Genomic DNA, 21,252 nt, shown 5'->3' on the forward strand with positions numbered 1-21,252 from the left:
TTGAACAGTCACTTTGGTGCCCTGAAGCGGCGAACCGGCAGAGAACAACCGAACTGACCATTCTACGCCCCCAGAGGGTGCCGAGGAGAAACGATTTCTCAAAACCGTCCCTGCCCCGGAGGAACCTTCAGAAGCCTGATAGCCTCAGCGTCAGGACTTCTTGTCTAAGTTTTATTAGAGATAACGACAGTCCTCAGATCTTGCCTACCTCTAACTAGCTTTGTTCCTACGACCCTCCTCGGAGGATCATTGGAAAAAGCAGGCACCTCAGCGCCCTGAAACGGCGAACCGGCAGGGAAACCGAACTGACTGCTCTACGTCCCTCCTCGGAGGATCGTTTGGGGACGCTGACACCTCGGTGTCCTGAAACGGCGAACCGGCAGGAAAACCGAACAGCCAGCATTGCGACCCTCCTTAGAGAGTCGCACCCCAGAGGGCGTCGAGGAGAAACGATTTCTCAAAACCGTCCCTACCCCGGAGGGAACCACCCTCAGAAGCCTGCAGCCTCGGCGTCAGGGCTTCTTCCATTTTTAGCTATTTTAGAGATAAAACAGTACTCAGATCTTGCATATCTTTAACTGGCTAGACTGTGACCGCCACCCAGGTCCCCATCGATTGTGGATGAGCCCGAATGGCGAATCTTTGTTTTGCCGCACTCTATGCTGCGAGGAGCTTAAGTATGCTGAGACTGCTCCCGCCCAGCAGTCTCAGGAACGTTAGATCAGTGAGGAAGAAACCTTTGGAACGCCGCTGAAGAGTTTATTTCTTCGTTTTTTTGAAAGCGGAGCGTCCAGAAGAAAAGACATATTTTATCTTAATTTTTCTTTACATCAGAAAAACGATATATATATATATATATATATATATATATATATATATATTAGGGGTGTCGCAATATACCGGTGTTGACGATAATCGTGATATTCAAAGCATGAAATATCGACATCGTGTTAATTTAGAGTGTGACAATATACCGGTATTGGCGATAACCACAATGTTTAAAATGAATAGGACTCTTATGATAACATGACACGTAAATACTCCAGCGCCAGTACCTGGTTGACCTCTCAGGTGGCAGTATTGCAACCGCTGACACCTGTCAAATAAGAAGACAACGCAGCGCTCGTCCGCGCCCGCGCAGCTAGAGTGGAACACTCTGTCCACACCCGAAAAAAGTAAGCTCGCCAGTATTAAGAACAGAGTTCTTCGGCTTCAAAGAAAACAGCACCTTAAAGGTGGTCGCACGCCGGACAAGAAGCGCAGCGCCACGTCTTTAAAATTCGAACACATTCTCTATGAGTGTAACTTAAGCACACCGGCGGCCGCGACGCCCAGCAACGGCTCAGGACCATGCTCAAAATCCTGCCGCGACACAGAGCGTCATTTACATCGTTTTATATAAAATTTACATTATATTTGTTTCAAATCATCATAAATGATTTCACCCTGTGCTGCAATATACATTTAATTTTACATTAATTTACAGAAATCAGCTGCTTGAATGAAAATTGCTGATGTTATCGGATTTTCAGGTGATATTCTTAAATTCATTCAGTTAACGGACGCTCTGAGGTAAAGTGTTCAGATCACAGACTCAGCAACTATTATTTAATTGTACAGTGTAATCATAACATAGTACAGACATTATCTCAATTCCATAATGTCCTTAAACAATGATATTGCTGGCCATAAACTGCGATACCTCGAGTTGTCATAGATGCGACGTGGCTATTATTTTACTAGTCATGGAATGGGAAACGTGACATTAACTGTTAACGGGGTTTCTGTGTTCATATATTAATAAAGGGTGATTATTAAAATTAAGAACCCCGTTTTCTTTACTCATCTTATTTTTGTATTTGCACTTGATTTTTTTTATTCAAATCTGCTATCTGCATGACTTTATTGGCGCCGGTGCAACAATAGGTTTAAGAGCTTTTCAGTTCTTTAGGAAACCTTCAGACAGTGTTTTGCTTCAGTTTGAAACCAGATAAACTTCACATGCTTGTCTTCCTTCACAAGAATTTGCCATAGATTGAGTACGCAAGAAGTAAAAAATGCATGTGCCTTGTCTATCAGTATCCTTATGTTTGTTGGGTAAAAAAGAAAAACTACTGTATATAAACAAAGTAAAAATGAATTTGACTGATAACTACCCGAAATAGATTCTATAGATATCGCGATATATCGATATCGTGAATTCTTTTGGCCACAATAACCGTGGTGTGAAAAATCTAACATCGTGACAGCCCTAATATATATATATATATATATATATATATATATATATATAAATAAATATAACACTCCGTGGCCACCAGCAGGAAACAACCGAACTGGCAGCGCTGCGACCCTCCTCAGAGAGTCGCCACCCAGAGGAAGCCGAGGAGAAACGATTTCTCGAAACCGTCCCTCCCCGGTATAGTTTATCTGTTGCGCGACGCAATTCTCGAATAGCGTCAGTGCTGTTACATCCTCACATTCATCCATGCTTATATACTTTACCTACCAGTGCTGCCTAATAATATTTATCTATTATTTATGGTGGCTGGTGGGTAACGTCGGGGTTATGATGACGCCAACACGGGAGAGAGATAGCTCGCAAGCGTCTCTTTAACCCGAGGCACTGTCATACCATGATACTTAATACCCATAACATTACTATAGTAGAAGTTTAGGGATAAAACACATAAACAGAAACCGGTTTATTCCACGATCTCGACACCTCAGTGTGGAGATAGGGAAAAAACGGCACTCCCCGACGAGGAGGCTGAGATATAGAGTTTTCCTTATATTTTCACTCTCATATATGTTCGGCTGGCCAGTAATATTTAACTTAGCAACAGCATTATATAAAACCTCCTTTTATAAGCTCCTCTTTATTCAACAGAGTTATGAGCTGACTTATTTATTTATTTATTGAAAACTCATAAACATCTGCCTTATTTTGATATATATATATATATATGAAGAGTTCAGATGCAAAAGCCTCTAAATGCCATCTGAAATTTTCTTATAGAATGATAATTTTTATCAAGCTCGTATATTTAAATTCAACAATTTCACTTAAATGGCAATGAAGATTACCTATTAATTCTCATTTAAGTGAAATTACTGAACTTAAATATACAAGCTTGTTAAAAATGATCATTCTATAAGAAAATTTCATATGGCATTTAGAGGCTTTTGCATCTGAACTCTTCATATATATATTTATATATATATTAGGGCTGGGGGAATTAACGCGTTAATCTTTGCGATTAATTTGAAATGTTTAACGCGTTAAAAAAAAATAACGCAATTGACGCAGCACTTTTTTTTTTTGCCTCGTTTTAATGATTTCCTGTTGCGTCTGCTATTAAAAAGGCCGAAATATGCCGTCCCGCCCCTCCATGTTCGGCGGTCAGGTTTCATTCTCGGGCAGCTTTCATGAGCGGGTCTTTTCCGCTCGGTACCCAGATAGCACACGTACGTCGGGCCGACGTTGGCCTAACATCGAGCGTCGGCCTCCCTCCCTATAACATCGCAAAGGCGTCGGCCAGGCGTAGGCAGATCTCTTGTCAGACAGTGCTCTATTTCCCAGCTCCGTTACGTCGGCTTTTGGTCGGCCCACTATACGGGAGGCCGATGTCGCGTTGTGCGCGTGAACTTTCAAGTCGCTTTCAAACACTGGAGCGGCCGCGGCGCAGAGTTGCCATGGAAACGCCGCGGGACCACTGCGACTGGTAAGCAAGAAAACTCCCTCTCTCGCTGTTGTTTTCACTGCTTTCAGGTGATATTAGTCTCTAAAATCACACGGATAATACACACAACTGTTCTTGACACTTCTCTTACTTGTAATTGATACGCTTATGTTGAATATTTACTTTTATAGACATGGCTTTGTGTCTTCGGAAAAAGTCCGTTAGCATCTCAACGTTTTCAGAAGAGGTAAGTTAAGCTAACGTTAAAGTTAACTCGGTTGAGCTTTTGTTTATGAAAGTTTGGGCTTTTAATCACCTCTTTTGTGTATATGAGAGGTTTTGTAAAGGTTTTACTTGGAAGAAAGCTAATTTATTTTACACAAACGTAAACATAAACGTATGTAATCGGTGACGTCACTTACATGGAGTGATAAAATTGGTTAAAACTATGTTAGCTCAGTGGTAAACAAAATTTGATAAAAAAAAAATGTTCTGTGATTTCAGCAGCAACAAAATAACCCATAATAGAGGGAAAGCTCCACGACTTCAACATTTCTGAAGAAAGCTGCTGCCAGAGAAGTAGAAAATACAGGTAGGAAATCCAAAACTAAAGAATTAATTATTGATTTTAGGAAACAGAGCCCCCCTCTTCCCCTCACTATCATTGATGGCCAACCTATTGAGATAGTACAAGAATACAAGTAGCAGCTACCATGGCACAATAATTGATAGTAAGCTATGTTTTGAATCACACACTGATGCTGTTTGTGCCAAAGCCCACCAGCGAATGTATTTTTACCGTAGACTGAGGAATTTTAACATTGACCCCACTTTGATGAGAATGTTTTATTCTTGTTTTATTGAGTCTGTTTTAACCTTCTGTTTTATCTGCTGGTTTGGTTCCTTGTCTACAAAAAACAAAAAAACGATTAGAGAGTATTGTTAGGACATGTAGCAAGATTGCAGGCATTAACTTTCCCCCTCTCTTACACACATTTACTCCAACAGAGTGGCAAAGAAGGCAGCTGACCCTAGTCATCCTTTGTCCTGCCAGTTCAAGCTACTTCCCTCAGGCCGTAGGTACTCCATGCCCAGATGCAGGTCAAATAGATTCAGAAACTCATCTCAGAAAAGCATTTCACCTCTGCTGTAGCTTATATATAATATAGCTTAGCTATAGCTTCTTACTTGTAATAAACCTGGCATTATATAATAATATTGTTTGGCTCTGTGACAAATGGATTGTTGTGTTCCTAGATCCTTCAATGTTGATGCCCTGGCCTCCACCGTAGCAGAGTTGGGCGGATCATCATCTCGGATCATCATCTCTAAGGCGCTATGAACCATATGATTAGTAAGTAAAACTTCAAACATACACTAATGTCAAACATACACTAATTGTGTTGGTAAAAAAATTGTGTTTTGAAAGAAGTCTCTTATGTTCACCAAGACAATAATATTGTGAAATAACAAATTTTAAATAACTGTTTTCTATGTGAATATATTGTAAAATGTAATTAATTCCTGTGATCAAAACTGAATTTTCAGCATCACAGCTTCATATGATCCTTCAGAAATCATTCTAATTTGATGATTTGACGCTCAAGAAACATTTATGATTATTACCAGCTTTCATTTTCTCAAAGGCAGAGCAGGATACCCAGGGCTTGGTTTACACCTATCACAATTTCTAGCCACTGGGGGACCATAGGCAGGCTAGGGGAACTCATATTAATGTTAAAAAACCTCATAAAGTGACATTTTCATGCCATGGGACCTTTAAGCGTTTTCTACCAGTTTTCTATGTGAGGAAAACGCTTAACTGTACATAGCAGTCTATTTTTAATTAGTATGGTGTTTACTGAGTTATCATTTATTTATTTTAATATCACTGTCTATACGTTAAGTCACGTTCTGTGTGTGCAAATCTTTAAATTCAACTTTGGACTTGTATTTTACAGGGGACAAGTTCTCAAATTCACATCTTTATGCTCTCGAGTTTTGCTACTCTTTTACTTACATAAATAACCTCCCTGATAATGTTCGGGGCTCAGACACACTCTCCCAATTTAAATCTAGACTAAAGACACAACTCTTTAGCCAAGCATTCAATTAACACATCTCATAATCTTGTTTTACAGTTAATATGTGATGAAATAGTAAAAAGTGCACATGATCATCTTTTGCCTGAAATAATATGAACTGCAGCTATGCTAATCTTTCTCCTGTTGTTTCCCTGTTTCTATATCAGGATGCTCAGCAAGTTCACTAGAGATTATAGCAGCTCCAGTTTGGATCCAGCCTCACTTGTGAAGACTTCAGATGATGGCAACTATAGATGGACACAAAACTGCCAGATATTAAGGTGGGGTAAGCGATATTTCAAAAACGCTGTTGGACACTGTTGATATTTGGAATGAACCCAAACAAACACACCCCTCTCTTCAATGCTCCACCTCCAAAACTCACCAGATTTCCCAGCAGCCGCATCACATTATTGGTGTAAATAACTAATTTATGTTATTGCATGACCTGCTCAATAAAAGCGCAACACTAAGAACGTTTCAGGAAACACGTTATTAATTATGATAAGGGCTGAATTTCCCGAAACCTTCTTAATGCTACGTCGTTCCTAAGTTATACCTTAAGCTGTACCTTATTGTTAATACGTGTTTCCTGAAACATTCTTAGTTAATTGTACCTTCTGTAAGTCATACGTTCGGATATTTCCCCACCAGTTAATCAAGTGTGACAACACCGGTAATACCATAATAGAAGTGACGCGCATGCGATGCGGCGTGCTCGTTTTTCCAGGCGCACATATGCCACAGTGAGATGAAAACATCTCAACTTTTCAGAATGCCACAAGCGCACCGCAGGTCATGTGACAAAAACCAACCGATCAGCTTTGGCCTTTCCGTAACAACATGGAAAACTCGGCCGAACAGCTGATCATAGGTGTACAGGGCGAGTTTTTATTTCTCATCTCCATAAATATATCTAGTAGTAAAGCTAATGCGAGGGCTAGAAATCAATTATTCCTTTGCTGATACTTCCTTGTCATCATGGAGAGCGCAGTTCATGGTTGCATAGCAACGACAGACGCCACGGGAGCGCAAGTCCTTTTAGAAAGGAGAGAGCGCTTTCCACACGTTTTTAGACGCGATATGTGAACGGCCCCTAATTCAGGGTAAACTGAGAATCTATTTGGTTTAAAATCGTTTTTGTTTTGTTTAAAATGGAGATCACGATAACATACATCAGAATAACATGTTCTAGTCTATTTAAAAAAAAGATACTCATTTGAATCATTAATTCAAACACTTTAAAACCAATTAATTCAGTGTCTCATTCATAAACACCTGGGCTGCGTTTCCCGATAGCGTTGTCTCTTAGCATGCTACGAAGACTCTTAAGGTATAACTTAACTAAAGGTATACCATTTATAGGCGTGTTCCCCGAACCATACCTTAGAAAGCTATTTATAAAAAAAATTTTCATTATGACAATAATTAATTCTACATTTACAATAAACTGCCAGGTGTCAGCTTTCAAATGAGATCATACTTGTGTTTTTAGTACAAAGGGTTCATGAACTGTATCTGTTTCAGTTTGGGTATGTCATTTCTGGGGATTTTTCAAAAGTGGGGTTGCAGCTTAACAGGTTAACTAAAGGGATACCATTTATAGGCGTGTTCCCCGAACCATACCTTAGAAAGCTGCTAAAGATATTCCTTCTTACGTGTGACGTTACCCAGTGCTGCCCGTGGCGATGCTGCTGAATCTGCTGATATCGATGGCTCGAGAATCAATTATTCACTCGTGCAGGGGCTGCTTCACTGCGTTATGTGAGAAAGCGGTGTTCTTTATAAAAGCAATTCAGAAATGTACGCGGGTTGGGTGAGAAAAAACACTGACATTATGGATTCGGATGGCAATAAAATCACAGACTTACACCTGTAAATGTTTAAAATACCATACGAACCCATGAGAAACAGTTAGCGTCTACTTACAACTTAACTGACATTCTGCTTTCACTGGCCTTTGAAAGCGCTCCGCGGACGGCGCCGTCTTTTAGAACAACTATTCGCTGTATCGCTGCCGTAGTTTGAGCAAACTCCCCACCACAATCATTCCCTTTAAATAGACTATTAAACCTATTAAACTATTAAATGGTTTGCCAGCTGATGTACCTTTGATTGTTGTTAGATTTTTAATTATATTATCCAGTGTAATGACAATTTTATTCTTAGCTTTAGTCCTAACTGCTTTTTCACTCTGTTACAGGTTGCCAGGTAGAATCCTTCTCTACATTGTTGCTGTTCCTTTTTGATCCCTTTTCTCCTGGAGTTCTTTCTGGTGTCATTAAAATGTCTTAACTTGAATTGTGTCTGTTCATTATACTAGAGACAGTTACACACAACATTAAGAAGATATTTTTCAATGTCAGTATAGCCTACTTTTTTCATATTGGATAGTCAAGTAACTCCAGGGCTGTATATATGTACATAGACATTGAGGGGGACAAGTCTATAATTATATCAATAATAACAATAGTATGTCAATAGTTAGAAATGGCCAAACTGGAAATTCAGTATTGGAAATTCTTTCTCCGCTGTTTTTAGAATGGCAAAAAGGTTTAAAAGTTACATTTTAGGCTGGTCTACCTTACAGCGACCATCCAAATAGATAGCCAATCAAATCATAGAGGGCGGGGTTTACTGTTCACAGAAGCAGAGCATGTATTCCATCAGTTTAACGTTGAAAGAGTGCAAGGTAAGATGAAACTGTAAAACTACTCCACTTTTTTTCTTGAATATGGCCATTTTGAGTGATGAAAGTTGCATGTGTTCAGTATCAAAGCTATTTTATCAATTTAAGTCTCGGGGCAATGTTGACTACAGTTTATGTGCTGCTGAGTGAGTGTTGCAGCGCGATCTCCGCTCTGTCTGTGTGTGTGTGTGTGTGTGTGCGTGCGTGCGTGTGTTCGTAAGTGCGTGCGTCAATGAAAGCACCGCATGGTGTAGCCCGAAAGGTCCGACCTATATAAATAAAGGTCCTATAAAACCCATGCAGAGCTGCCAAAAGATTTACAGCTTTGCATCGTTCAAACATCGGCCGGAGATCATTTGCAATCAAAGGCCGACGTCGAGGCGACATATTGCCGATGAGCAAACGATCTCTGAGCGACGTCGTGCCGATGGAACTTTGTATATCGGGCCAACGTCGGCCCGACGTACGTGTGCTATCTGGGTATGTGCGTCGCGCTCTGTGCTCCGCGCGCACGCGCGCGTGAGTGTGTGTGTGTGTGTGTGTGTCGGGTCGGTCGGCGCGCTCTGTGCTCCGCGCGCGCGCGTGCGTGTGTGTGTGTGTGGTGTGTGTGTGTGTGTCGGCTCGCTCTGTCGTTAATGGCCCAGCAGCGGCGAGCTCTCCGTTCCGTGTGTGTGTGTGTGTGTGTGTGTGTGTTCCGTGTGCTCCTTAAACAGGGTGGCTACCTGTGTACCAGGATGATTCATCAATATATCCTGCAGGTCTGGGAACAGGAGTGTGTCCCTCAACAATGGAGAAATGCAAACATTGTCACTTTATATAAAAACAAGGGTGACAAATCTATTTGTAGCAACAGTCGAGGTATATCGCTACTAGCAGTCGCAGGTAAGGTCCTGGCAAAAATCATGCTACGTAGGCTGGTAGAAAACCTAACTGAACATTTGTTGCCAGAGTCACAGTGTGGCTTCAGAAAGAATCGGAGTACTGTGGACATGATTTTCACAGTGAGACAGCTCCAAGAAAAATGCCGTGAACAACATCAGGACCTCTTCATGGCATTTGTCGATCTCTCCAAAGCTTTTGACACTGTGAATCGAGAGCTGCTCTGGGACATCTTAATAAAATTTGGCTGTCCAAAAAAGTTTTGTAACATCCTGTCACAGTTCCATGAAGGGATGGTAGCTCGTGTGACCACAGGTGGTCAGGAGTCAGAGCCTTTTGGAGTATGCACTGGGGTAAGACAAGGATGTGTGCTGGCACCGGTACTTTTTAATATCTACCTCCTTTGTGTCACAAAGCTTCTGTGTGATAAGCTTGAAAGCAGTATTGGGATCACTGTTGACTTCAGGTTGGATGGAAATCTCTTTAATATTCGAAGGTTCCAGGCCGCCACTAAGATCTCAGTAATGCGAGTCCTTGAGTTGCAGTATGCTGACGACTGCGTGTTCGTGGCACATACCCCTGAAGACCTGCAAATTATCCTTGCTGCTGCTGTGAAGACCTATAGCAGATTGGGCTTGACAGTTAATACCACCAAAACTGAAGTGATATGCCAATGGAGGCTCAGCCCTCCACCTACCATGCCTGTTTTTACCATAGAACAACAACCACTTACAATAGTGCCATCCTTTAAGTATCTAGGCAGCATTGTATCAGAGGACTGCAATCTCGATTACGAAATAAATAATCGGATAGGGCAAGCTTCTGCAGCCTTTGGCAAACTTCGACGCAAGGTCTTTCAAAATAAACACCTTCAATTGGGCACTAAAGTTACCATCTACAAAGCTGTGTGCATCACCACTCTTCTTTACAGCTGTGAAGCCTGGGTCATATACAGCCATCACCTAAGGTTGCTGGAGCGTTTCCATATAAGGTGCTTGCAGCGAATCTTGGGGATCACATGCTATGACCATGTACCACATTCTGAAGTGCTTGCTAGAACAAACTGCAAGAGTATGGAGGCAACAGTCACTGAACATCAACTACGCTGGCTTGGGCATGTTATTAGGATGCCTCAAGATCGTCTTCCACGACAAATCCTTTATGGTCAGCTGCATCAGGGCCGCCGTTCTGCAGGGGGTCAGAAAAAGCGGTACAAAGACCAACTAAAAACATCTCTAGGAAAGTGTCAAATTAATCCATCATGCCTTGTAGAATTCGCAGCAAACCGTACCACCTGGAAGCAGCTCTGCCACACAGGAATAGTGCAGCTGGAATCGGAGAGGAATATAAGGAAACAACAAAAAAGACTACGGAGACATGCAACCATGTCTGCCTCTACAAACTCAGACTTTACATGCCCAATATGTAATAAAATTTGTGGATCAAGGATTGGCCTCTTCAGTCATAAAAGAGTACACCGCAAATGAAGTGGAATGTCATCATCGGATACGATGGACTACCAAGAGAGTGTGTGTGTGTGTCGGCGGCTCTGTCGTTAACGGCCCAAAGGCTTCAATCATGTACTAACCACTGGAAAAGTAAAGTCCACTCAAGTAACGTGAAATTTCTCTGTTGACTTCTGTTTGCTGAGCTGGTATAGCCATGCTGGGCAACAATGGTAAAATGACCTGCTCTGATCACATGCTCTGGTAATAATAGCTTTGTAGGACTATATTTTGTTTTAATAATTAATAAAATAATAATAATAATAATAATAATCTGTTAAAATGATTATGTTGATTGATTATTGAAAAAGAATAATATATTGATATATTGATGTTTAATATTTTAATATAGGGCTATTTTCTGTTCCCTTTTTTTCCTGTGTTGTTTAATTAGGTGATTCTAAGTTTAAATAGTGATGATTACAAGCTTGGGGGAAGCGCAATTAATTGCAATTAATTACAGAAATTGTGCAATTAATTAGTTAATTTTTTTTAATCGATTCCCAGCCCTAATATATTTTTTTTTTTTTTAACAAAAACACTAACGATACCAATTCCTCGGAACTGGAAATCGCAGCATGAGTGCCTCATCCCGGGGAGGAGAAACCGCAGAGCGTGCTTCTCCCCGAGATAAGGCACGTGGATCGAACAGGTGTTTGTTAGAACCATTTGCGATCCCCAAGATGTGTGTCGACGCCGTGCCTCGACAGCAGCGGGACCCGCGCCTCGGGGCGCGCGCACCGAACCGTCCTCCTCGAAGAACGGCCGGCGGGAGCGGAGCGTCCTCACGGACAGCTTCTCGCAATGCTCACAGTCAGCCCCCTCGAGAATTGACTGTTGGCATGCTCCACTCCCAAACAAGCAACACAAAGCTGAAGTGTGTGTCCCCACCCGTGATATAACGTGGGGAGGGAACAACACAACGCTTGCTTGCTCTCTTTTGCCATAATATATATATATGAAGAGTTCAGATGCAAAAGCCTCTAAATGCCATCTGAAATTTTCTCATAGAATGATCATTTTTATCAAGCTCGTATATTTAAATTCAATAATTTCACTTAAATGGCAATGAAGATTACCTATTAACTGTCAATTAAGTGAAATTACTTAACTTAAATATACAAGCTTGATAAAAATGATCATTATATGAGAAAATTTCAGATGGCATTTAGAGGCTTTTGCATCTGAACTCTTCATATGCAACTTGACAGACAACAATAAATATGACAAGGACAGAATACACAGATCGCTTGCTGAAGGCACAGAAGGTCTGTCGCAGGGGTGCTTTATAGCTTCCTGGTCGATGACGTCACCCGCCTATGACGTCTCGTCTTTCCATTGGACTGATTATACACGTGCTTCACGACGCAATCACGCAGGGCGTTCCCACCGCGTCTCGACGCAGCTCGAGTTCCCTTGAAAGGGAAATAACGTTATGGAATAACGTTAGTGTAGGCCTATGTAAACCGCAAAAAGATGAATCGCGTTTATATAATATGAATCGCGTGTCTGTGTGTGAAAGAATAAACCGCTTTAATAAACTAAAATGCTTTGCTATAGCCTACTGAGATGAGTAAAAACCGACTGAAATATTTTAAAATAAAATGTCTTTGTATAAGCAACGTATTAAACGTGCAAATTAATATTGATATGCCCTAATATTTCATAAAAACAACGTTACAGTAAGGCGAAATATGAAAGACAACATTTTGTTGACTAGATTTGGGTACAGTTTTTACTGTAGAATATACTGCCACATCAAATAAGCTTTTGTTTAGCAATTTCTGCTCATATGTTCTATATAACTATATTGGAAACCAAGATGGCGGCGCGAGTACATCGCGAGGCTCGCGGTCTCTCCAAATTCTGCAATTTAGCAGTATTTTTCTTGCTCATTTCGGGTCTGTTCGTGCAGAACAGTTGTGCCTTAACATCGTACACCCAAGGTGAGCTTTTGGATATTGGTTTGCGAATTTCCGACAGTTTTATGGACAACCTTCGACTCCTTCCTGAGATCGCCAAAACACCCGAGGCTATGCACTCTGCCCGGCCGGGCGGAAGTGCTCGCAGGCGGCGTCGAGATCGTAAACAAAGGCGGGGGAAGCGCGGAGGACTAAGAGCTAAGCTAAAGCTAACACCACACCGGCTCTCTTTACCCAGCATTTTCCTTGCCAATGTACGGTCGCTGTTGAACAAAATGGAGGAGATTCGACTCAACATCACATACAGCAAGAGACTTTTGAACTGTAATGTTCTAATTTTCACGGAAACATGGTTAAACAGCGGAATACCGGACAACGCTATTGAGCTAGCGGGACGCCATACATTCCGGGCGGATAGAACATTAGATGGCTCCGGTAAGACCAGAGGTGGTGGATTGTGCATTTACATTAACAAAGCTTGGTGCACAAACTCTGCTATTGTTGGGAGACATTGTTCAGCTAACCTTGAGTTTCTCATGGTTAAATGTAGACCGTTTTATCTACCGCGGGAGTTCACTTCCACTATTATAACTGCAGCCTATATTCCCCCGGATGCTGATGCCAAGTTTGCTATGAAAGAACTTCACGCAGCCATCAGTAAACAACAGACCGTTCACCCGGAAGCTGCGTTTATTGTTGCGGGTGATTTTAATCATTCAAACTTAAAGTCAGTGCTACCGAAATTTCACCAGCATGTTTCCTGTCACACCAGAGGAAACAAAACCTTAGACCATGTTTACACAAACATGGCTGGAGCTTACGTCGCGACACCCCTCCCCCACCTGGGACAGTCAGATCACCTTTCTTTGTTCCTCACCCCCAAATATGCACCTCTCATCAATCGCGTGAAGCCATCAGTGAAGACCATCAAGGTGTGGCCTGCGGGGGCAGATTCCTCACTCCAGGAAAGGTTTCTACACACAGACTGGAGTATGTTTGCTTCTCAAGCCACCAGTGGCTCTCACACGGACATTGACTGCTACACCTCCTCTGTACTGGATTATATCAATACCACCATTGACAGTGTTACAACCCAGAAGCAGATCACCACATACCCAAATCAGAAGCCATGGATGAACAGGGAAGTGCGACTCCTATTGAAGACACGCAACACTGCCTTCAGATCAGGAGATGCACAAGCCTATAGCACATCCAGAGCAAATCTGAAAAGGGGCATCAAAGAGGCCAAGCACTGCTACAAGCTTAAGATAGAGGGACACTTTTCCAACGCTGACCCTCGGCGCATGTGGCAGGGCATTCAGGCCATCAGTGACTACAAACCCTCTCACTCCACCCCCGCAGCCACTGATGTCAACTTCCTGAACGAGCTAAATGACTTTTATGCTCGCTTTGAAAGAGACAACAGAGAAACTGCCACCAAGCTCAAATCCTCAGCTGACCACCCGCCGATCACACTCTCCTCCACAGATGTCTGCAATGCACTGAGCAGGATCAGCGCGCACAAGGCTGCTGGACCAGACAACATCCCTGGACGCGTACTCAGGGCATGTGCGGAGCAGCTCGCTGGGGTTTTTACAGACATTTTCAACCTGTCTCTTGCCCAAGCAGCTGTACCAACATGCTTTAAATGCACTTCCATTGTGCCAGTGCCAAAACACTCCAGCCCGAAGTGCCTTAACGACTGTAGCACTCACACCCATCGTAATGAAGTGCTTTGAGCGGCTGGTCCTGGCACACCTAAAAGACTCTCTTCCATCCACATTGGACTCACACCAGTTTGCCTACCGTAGCAATAGGAGCACAGAGGATGCAGTTTCCATGGCACTGCACTCTGTGCTCACACATCTGGACAATAAGAACACTTATGCACGCATGCTGTTTGTTGACTTCAGCTCAGCATTCAACACTGTCATCCCAACTAAGTTAATAGCCAAACTTGGAGACCTGGGCATCAACACCTCCATGTGCAACTGGATTTTGGACTTTTTGACCAACAGACCCCAGAATGTTCGATCAGGCTCCAACTGCTCCACGTCCATCACACTCAACACTGGTGTACCACAGGGCTGTGTGCTAAGCCCGTTTCTCTACTCCCTCTTCACCTCCGACTGCAAGCCTGTGTACGGATCTAATTCCATCGTCAAGTTTGCGGACGACACTACGGTGATTGGTCTCATCAGCAACAACGATGAGACTGCCTATAGGGAGGAGATCAAGCACCTGGCCACATGGTGCACTGAAAATAACCAGCTCCTCAACACCACCAAAACGAAGGAGCTCATCGTGGACTTCAGGAAAGTGTCAAGAGGCACACACGACACCATCCACATCAATGGAATGGCTGTTGAGCGTGTCTCCAGTATCAAGTTCCTGGGGACCCACATCTCGGCGGACATGACCTGGACAACCAACACCTCCAGCCTGGTCAAGAAGGCTCACCAGCGCCTTTTCTTCCTGAGGACACTGAGGAAGAATCAGCTTTCCTCCACTATCCTGGTGAACTTCTATCGCTGTGCAATAGAAAGCATCCTGACCAACTGTGCTACAGTGTGGTATGGGAGCTGTTCTGTTGCAGAGCGCAAGGCACTGCAGCGGGTGGTGAAAACCGCCCAGCGCATCACTGGGACTCCACTACCTGCCATCGAGCACATCCAGAGGAAACGCTGTCTGCATCGAGCTCGCAGCATCCTTAAGGACTCCTCTCACCCAGCCCACAGACTGTTTTCTCTCCTGCCCTCCGGCAGGCGTTTCAGGTGCCTACGGACCAGGACCAGCAGACTAAAGAACAGTTTTTTCCCCAGAGCTGTCTCTTTATTAAACTCTAACCCTCATTGATCCCACTCCCCTCATATACTGATTGACTCTCCTCTCCCTCCTCACACCTGCCTCCATTTTGTTATTTGCAATACTATAATGTTCATTTGCACTGCTGACTGTTATTATAGTAACAACTGTTTACATATGCATCTTGCACTACTACCTTGACTGGAATATGCTCAATTTGCACTGCCGACTGTTTATTTACAGTACCGACTGTTTACATATACATTTGCAATACCGTACTTTAACTGTAATATGCAATTACTTTCCACTGCACTTTCACTCGGATAGCTTCTGTCCAAACTTTATTTGCACTACTTTAAATCCATTGTTATACTGCTCATTTTAGCCTAACTTATACATATATCTATTTGTAAAATTCTGTTTATAGTAATAGCCATCTGTATATTATGCTCACATTCTGTTAGTAACAGCCATCTGTATATATATTCATAGTACATATCTATCTGTAAAATTCTGTTTATAGTAACAGTCATCTGTATATTATATTCAGTACATATCTAGCTGTAAATTCTGTTCACAGTAATAGTTATCTGTATATTATATTCATAGGACAAATCTATCTGTACATTTTTGTTTATAATAGTATTCAACTCTATATTTATTCAGTACATATCCATGTTCTGCACTTATGGAACCACTGTATATCCTGCACTTGCTGCTATTGCACTTCTGGTTAGACCTAAACTGCATTTCGTTGCCTTGTACCCGTACTTGTGTAATGACAATAAAGTTGAATCTAATCTAATCTAATCTAATCTAATAAATATATATATATACACACTACCGGTCAAAAGTTTTAGATCGGTAAGATTTTTAATGTTTTTAAAAGAAGTCTCTTCTGCTCACCAAGGCTGCATTTATTTGATTAAAAATACAAACAAAAACAGTCATATTGTGAAATATTATTACAATTTAAATCAGCTGTTTTCTGTGTGAATATATAGTAAAATGTAATTTATTCCTGTGATCAAAGCTGAATTTTCAGCATCATTACTCCAGTCTTCAGTGTCACATGATCCTTCAGAAATCACTCTAATATGATGATTTGAGGATCAAGAAACATGTATGATTATTATCAGTGTTGAAAACAGTTTTTTACAATTTTATTTCATGATGCTATGATGAATAGAAAGTTCAAAAGAACAGCATTTATCTGAAATCTAAAGCTTTTGTAACATTAAACACTACCATTCAAAAGTTTGGAGTCAGTAAGAATTTTAATTTTATTTTTGGGGGAAATAAATAAAATAAATCAATACTTTTATTCATCAAGGATGAGTTAAACTGATCAAAAGTTACAGTAAAGACAGTTATAATGTTAGAAAATATTCTATTTTAAATAAATGCTGTTCTTTTGAACTTTCTATTCATCAAAGAATTTTGAAAAAAAAAAGTACACAACTGTTTTCAACATTGAAAATAATAATGAATGTTTTTTGAGCATCAAATCATCATATCAGAATGATTTCTGAAGGATCATGTGACACTGAAGACTGGAGTAATGATGCTGAAAATTCAGCTTTGATCACAGGAATACATTACAGTCATTTTATCAGTCATTTTAAATTGTCATAATATTTCACAATAATACTGTTTTGTTTTATTGTTTTTTATCAAATAAATGCAGCCTTGGTGAGCAGAAGAGACTTCTTTTAAAAACCTAAAAAATCTTACCGATCTAAAACTTTTGACCAGTAGTGTATATATATATATGTATATGTGTATATATATATATATATATATATATATATATATATATATATATATATATATATATATATATATATATATATATATAATACTATTTTTGTCAAAAATAAAGTCATCAACTAAGATGTTAGCTGTTCCAATGTTGGCTATATTCAAACTAATGAATACATATGATAAAATGTAGGGCTATAATCTTTTTTTTTACAAAGAAAGAGTACACTTGAAATATTGTTGAAATTGTAATTATTGTTGTAATTGTAACCTTTTTAATAAAATAGCAAAACATATTTACAAGATAGATGGAAGCAAAATCTTAAATGGTCAATACAAGTTTTCTAAATATATATTTTGTCCTTGCATTCATTCTTGGCTCAGTCAGTGTCACACCTGAATGATTGGCTAATTATGCAGAGTCATTACGCATAATGGGTGGGACATTGTATTCTCAGGTGTAAACCACTCCTCCTTCACGCCCCACTCGCATATTGGCTTTCCAAGCAAAACCTGTTTTACACAATTTAAATCAATGTATTGTTTTATTGTGAACGATAAAGCAAGACTATTTTCACATAATTTTGAAGCCAGAACTCGAAGCGACAACATCCATTAGTCAAAAGTCTTATTGACGCATATTTAGTATGAGTTTTGTGGTCTTATTTCAGCAACTTTCATTTTAATTTTTTTCCATAACCACGCATAAACATTATTCTCTTAAAAATACAAACATCTACATATATGTTCCTCACATATTATGCTAGCCCTGTTTGTGCTATATAGAGTGAAATTACACCTTTGCCATTAACATGTTTATAAATAACTGAAAAAAGCACAAATGTCAGGGCATGTCAAAACATCCCAAGGGCCCCAAAAACACATCAGACCCCAGAGGGTTAACCCTCTGAGGTCGAGAAACGCGCCCACGCGTTTTGCTGGATTTTTTTCACATAGCAGCAACATAAACTTAAAAAAATCCGTCATTTATGGTCATATAAATAAAATAAATACATGTATATAAACTATAGAGGGTCTTCTTTTTTTTGTGTACACTCACATTAACATCAAAACCTTGTTTTTATTTTTAAATAAATAAAATAAACAGGGTGCGCTTTCAGCTCACTCTGTCTCCGCAAAAATCTTTCTGAAACAAGTCTGGAAAACTCAGCGAATACTTATCACACAACCATGAAACATGCGTCTAAAGAAAGCTTTAAATTTCTACTTTAAAATAAAACAGTTCACATTCAAAACAAATATTCTCCTGCAATGTAATCTGTATGAAACTAAAGAGAAGTACAGTTTCTCCCGTCTCATCTAATTATCTGTAATTAGTTCACGCCCTCTCGCAGAGCGCGCTATTCATTAGATAATGTGCTGAGGTGATCTATGCAAAATAAGGTAAACGCCCCCTGAAATGAGTTCACACCCACTCGCAGAGCGCGCTATTCATAAGATAATGTGCTGAGGTGATCTATGCAAAATAAGGTAAAAAGCCCCCTGAAATGCCTTAAAACCAGCAAGTTTCTTTCACTCACTTTCCTGCGCCGTTGGAAGATGACACACAGCCCTTCAGCTCGTCCTGGATAGCAATGAAGAGTTCACTTTTTCCTCAGAAGAAGAACAGGACCTTGACAACGAACGTTTTTTTGAAGAGCGACTTGATCCAGCCGTGGATATTTCGGATGAGTAAGTCTTTTTAAATTTACTTGCATTAGTTGACAAGCTATTTTGTATAAACGTAGGCTACATATTTTACTGGTTGGACCATTTCCATACTTGTCATTCAGAGTAATTATATTTAAATTGTCTAGGCTATGCTTTATAAAGTAGGAGAGAGGCTTCATGCAGTCTGTTTTCTTTCGTTTTTAATAGTTTTGTTTAAAATAACACATTTCGAGCTTTCTATATATTTCTCTGGTATTTTAGGCAAAGCTTATGAGTTTGGGTTCATTTATGAGGCCTCCAGTTCCTGCTATTTTTAATTCTTATGTTTTAAATACAGGCATTTGGTTGATGAAACAACTATTAAAATTAAGATACAATTAATATAAAACGAAATTCACTTTAAAGAAAGGCTTTATACAAAAAATAAACTTAATGAAATGGTCAAAATCTTCTCTGCCCACTCCATTTGTCTCGCGATTGCGCATGATCTGACTCATGCTTTTCACTTTTCATATAATCAACATAAATGAAATAAAAAAAAAAAGATTTTATTTAAACCTAAATATGAACTAAATTGTTTTATTTAATTTTAATGACTAGGCTACAACACGTAGGCCAATTAGCCTACAGTACAGAGAAATTAGTTGACAAGCTATTTTAAATAAACGTAGGCTACAGATTTTACTGGTTGGACCATTTCCATACTTTCCATTCAGAGTAATTTATATTTAAATGAAGAGTGCTTGCAAATATCTATTGCAAATGTGTGTATGTGCTGAAATGTGTAAATATGCCCAGCTGATGAATTGCAAATGTGTTAATGTTTGCGTTGTGCTATCTCCGTAATGGCCCATTACACACAATATATGCCTACAGCACGTGTCTACAATTATTTGCATCATTTATTCATATAGACTAATGGTAATATACTTTGAAATATTTATGTTATAATAGTTTTCAACTTTTTTTAAAACAGGAATGCTGCATCTCCTTCATCTGCAACTCGGAGGGCGCGCAGCAACACAGTTGAACGTCAGAAAGAGTAAGTACATATTTACCAATGTTTGTGCAATTTTGTTTATATACTTATTACAATATGAGCCTGTATGAGTTTATTTATTTTTGGAGGTTGGTTGATAATCTATCTTATCAGCATGCTAATGCCCATCAGTTGTGCATGTGCTGGAATAGTACTCTATATGATAATAATAGTTTTCAACTTTTTTTTGAAAGGAATGATGTAGGTTGCTCACTCTCACCTCTCACTGCAACTCGCACTAAGAGGGCACGCAGCAACACAGACAGAAATCAGAAGGAGTAAGTACATATTTACCCACTATTTTACAGATGTTAGACCAATTTTGTTTATATACTTGTTATGTATGCACAATATTACAATTAGTGATTGGTAATGTTAGTATAAAAGAGCTTATTTTTGTTGTTTTACCAAAATGCTGACTGTCCATCAGTTATGCATGTGCTGGCATAGTACTTTGTTCAACCTTTATTAATATTAATATTATTATTTTTATAGGAATGTGGTAGCATCACTCTCACCCTCACCTGCAACTCGCACTGGGAGGTCACGCGACAGGTGTCGTTCAGTTTTGAGAACAACTGAAAAGTACGTACACTTATTCCCTTTCTTTCAGATATTAGTATAATTCTGTTTACATATTCTGGTTTTACATAGTCCATACAAACATTATGTGTCTGTATGGCTTTGCATCTGGCCAATGTTACTTATAATGATTGAAATGCAGTTGTTATATTTTGTGTAATAAACATGCTCACAGTTGTTTGTTTGTTTTACAGCTATAAAGGTGATGGTGATCATCAGACACCTGTTGCAAAGAGGGCCAAGACAAACATTCAGACAAGCAACAAGCAGTCTACTCTGTCATGGAAAACAGAGACTGACATTGATATGGTTCCACAGACTCTGAGATTCCTGCCTGCACGGGAACCTGGACCACAGCTGAGTTTAAAACATTGCAAATTTAAAACATTTAGTTCCTCCTCATAGAGGAATTACAATAAAACAGTGAAAAACAAAACCTTTGAATCTCCTCTTTGTTCAGGCTGCCTCTCTTGATGGCCCATTAGTCATTGGGGGAGTGTCTATGTCACACCCCTGGTCTGAATCTCATTAATATTGATGAGCGATTACCCCTCCCACGCATAAACCTCTTCTGACAAAAAAAACTGTTTTACAATGTTTAAATCAATGTATTGTTTTAAGAGAACGATCAG

The 21,252-nt window shown here is 40.0% G+C and overlaps 1 protein-coding gene and 1 long non-coding RNA gene across 6 annotated transcripts in view; both read left to right on the top strand.

Annotated features, from left to right (window-relative positions):
- The window catches only part of LOC309495821 (uncharacterized protein), a 43,978-nt gene extending 22,922 nt beyond the window's left edge, over positions 1–21,056 (top strand). Inside the window, exons 1-5 of one of the 2 annotated variants that reach the window (XR_014204826.1) lie at positions 18,975–19,020; positions 19,976–20,041; positions 20,233–20,316; positions 20,534–20,623; positions 20,815–21,056. Coding sequence is in view for 1 of the 2 variants with exons in the window: in XM_082165696.1 (XP_082021822.1) it covers positions 19,976–20,041; positions 20,233–20,316; positions 20,534–20,623; positions 20,815–21,025 (451 nt within the window). In the remaining variant the exon portion in view is untranslated. Of the gene's footprint in view, positions 1–18,974; positions 19,021–19,975; positions 20,042–20,232; positions 20,317–20,533; positions 20,624–20,814 lie in introns of those variants that run through there. The other variant, XM_082165696.1, reaches the window with a different exon arrangement.
- LOC309495828 lies at positions 3,458–8,068 on the top strand. Of its 4 annotated transcripts, none has more exons than XR_014204827.1 (6): positions 3,458–3,725; positions 4,188–4,275; positions 4,692–4,759; positions 4,941–5,037; positions 5,935–6,048; positions 7,971–8,068. It is a non-coding gene; the product is annotated as an uncharacterized lncRNA (long non-coding RNA). The 4 variants fall into 4 exon arrangements; XR_014204828.1 differs by having other exon boundaries at positions 4,191–4,275; XR_014204829.1 differs by lacking the exons at positions 3,458–3,725; positions 4,188–4,275 and having other exon boundaries at positions 4,284–4,759; positions 5,935–6,053.
- Positions 21,057–21,252: the final 196 nt, after the last annotated feature.

Source organism: Leuciscus leuciscus, assembly GCF_965113295.1.
Source record: "Leuciscus leuciscus genome assembly, chromosome: 3".
Taxonomy (NCBI): Eukaryota; Metazoa; Chordata; class Actinopteri; order Cypriniformes; family Leuciscidae; genus Leuciscus; species Leuciscus leuciscus.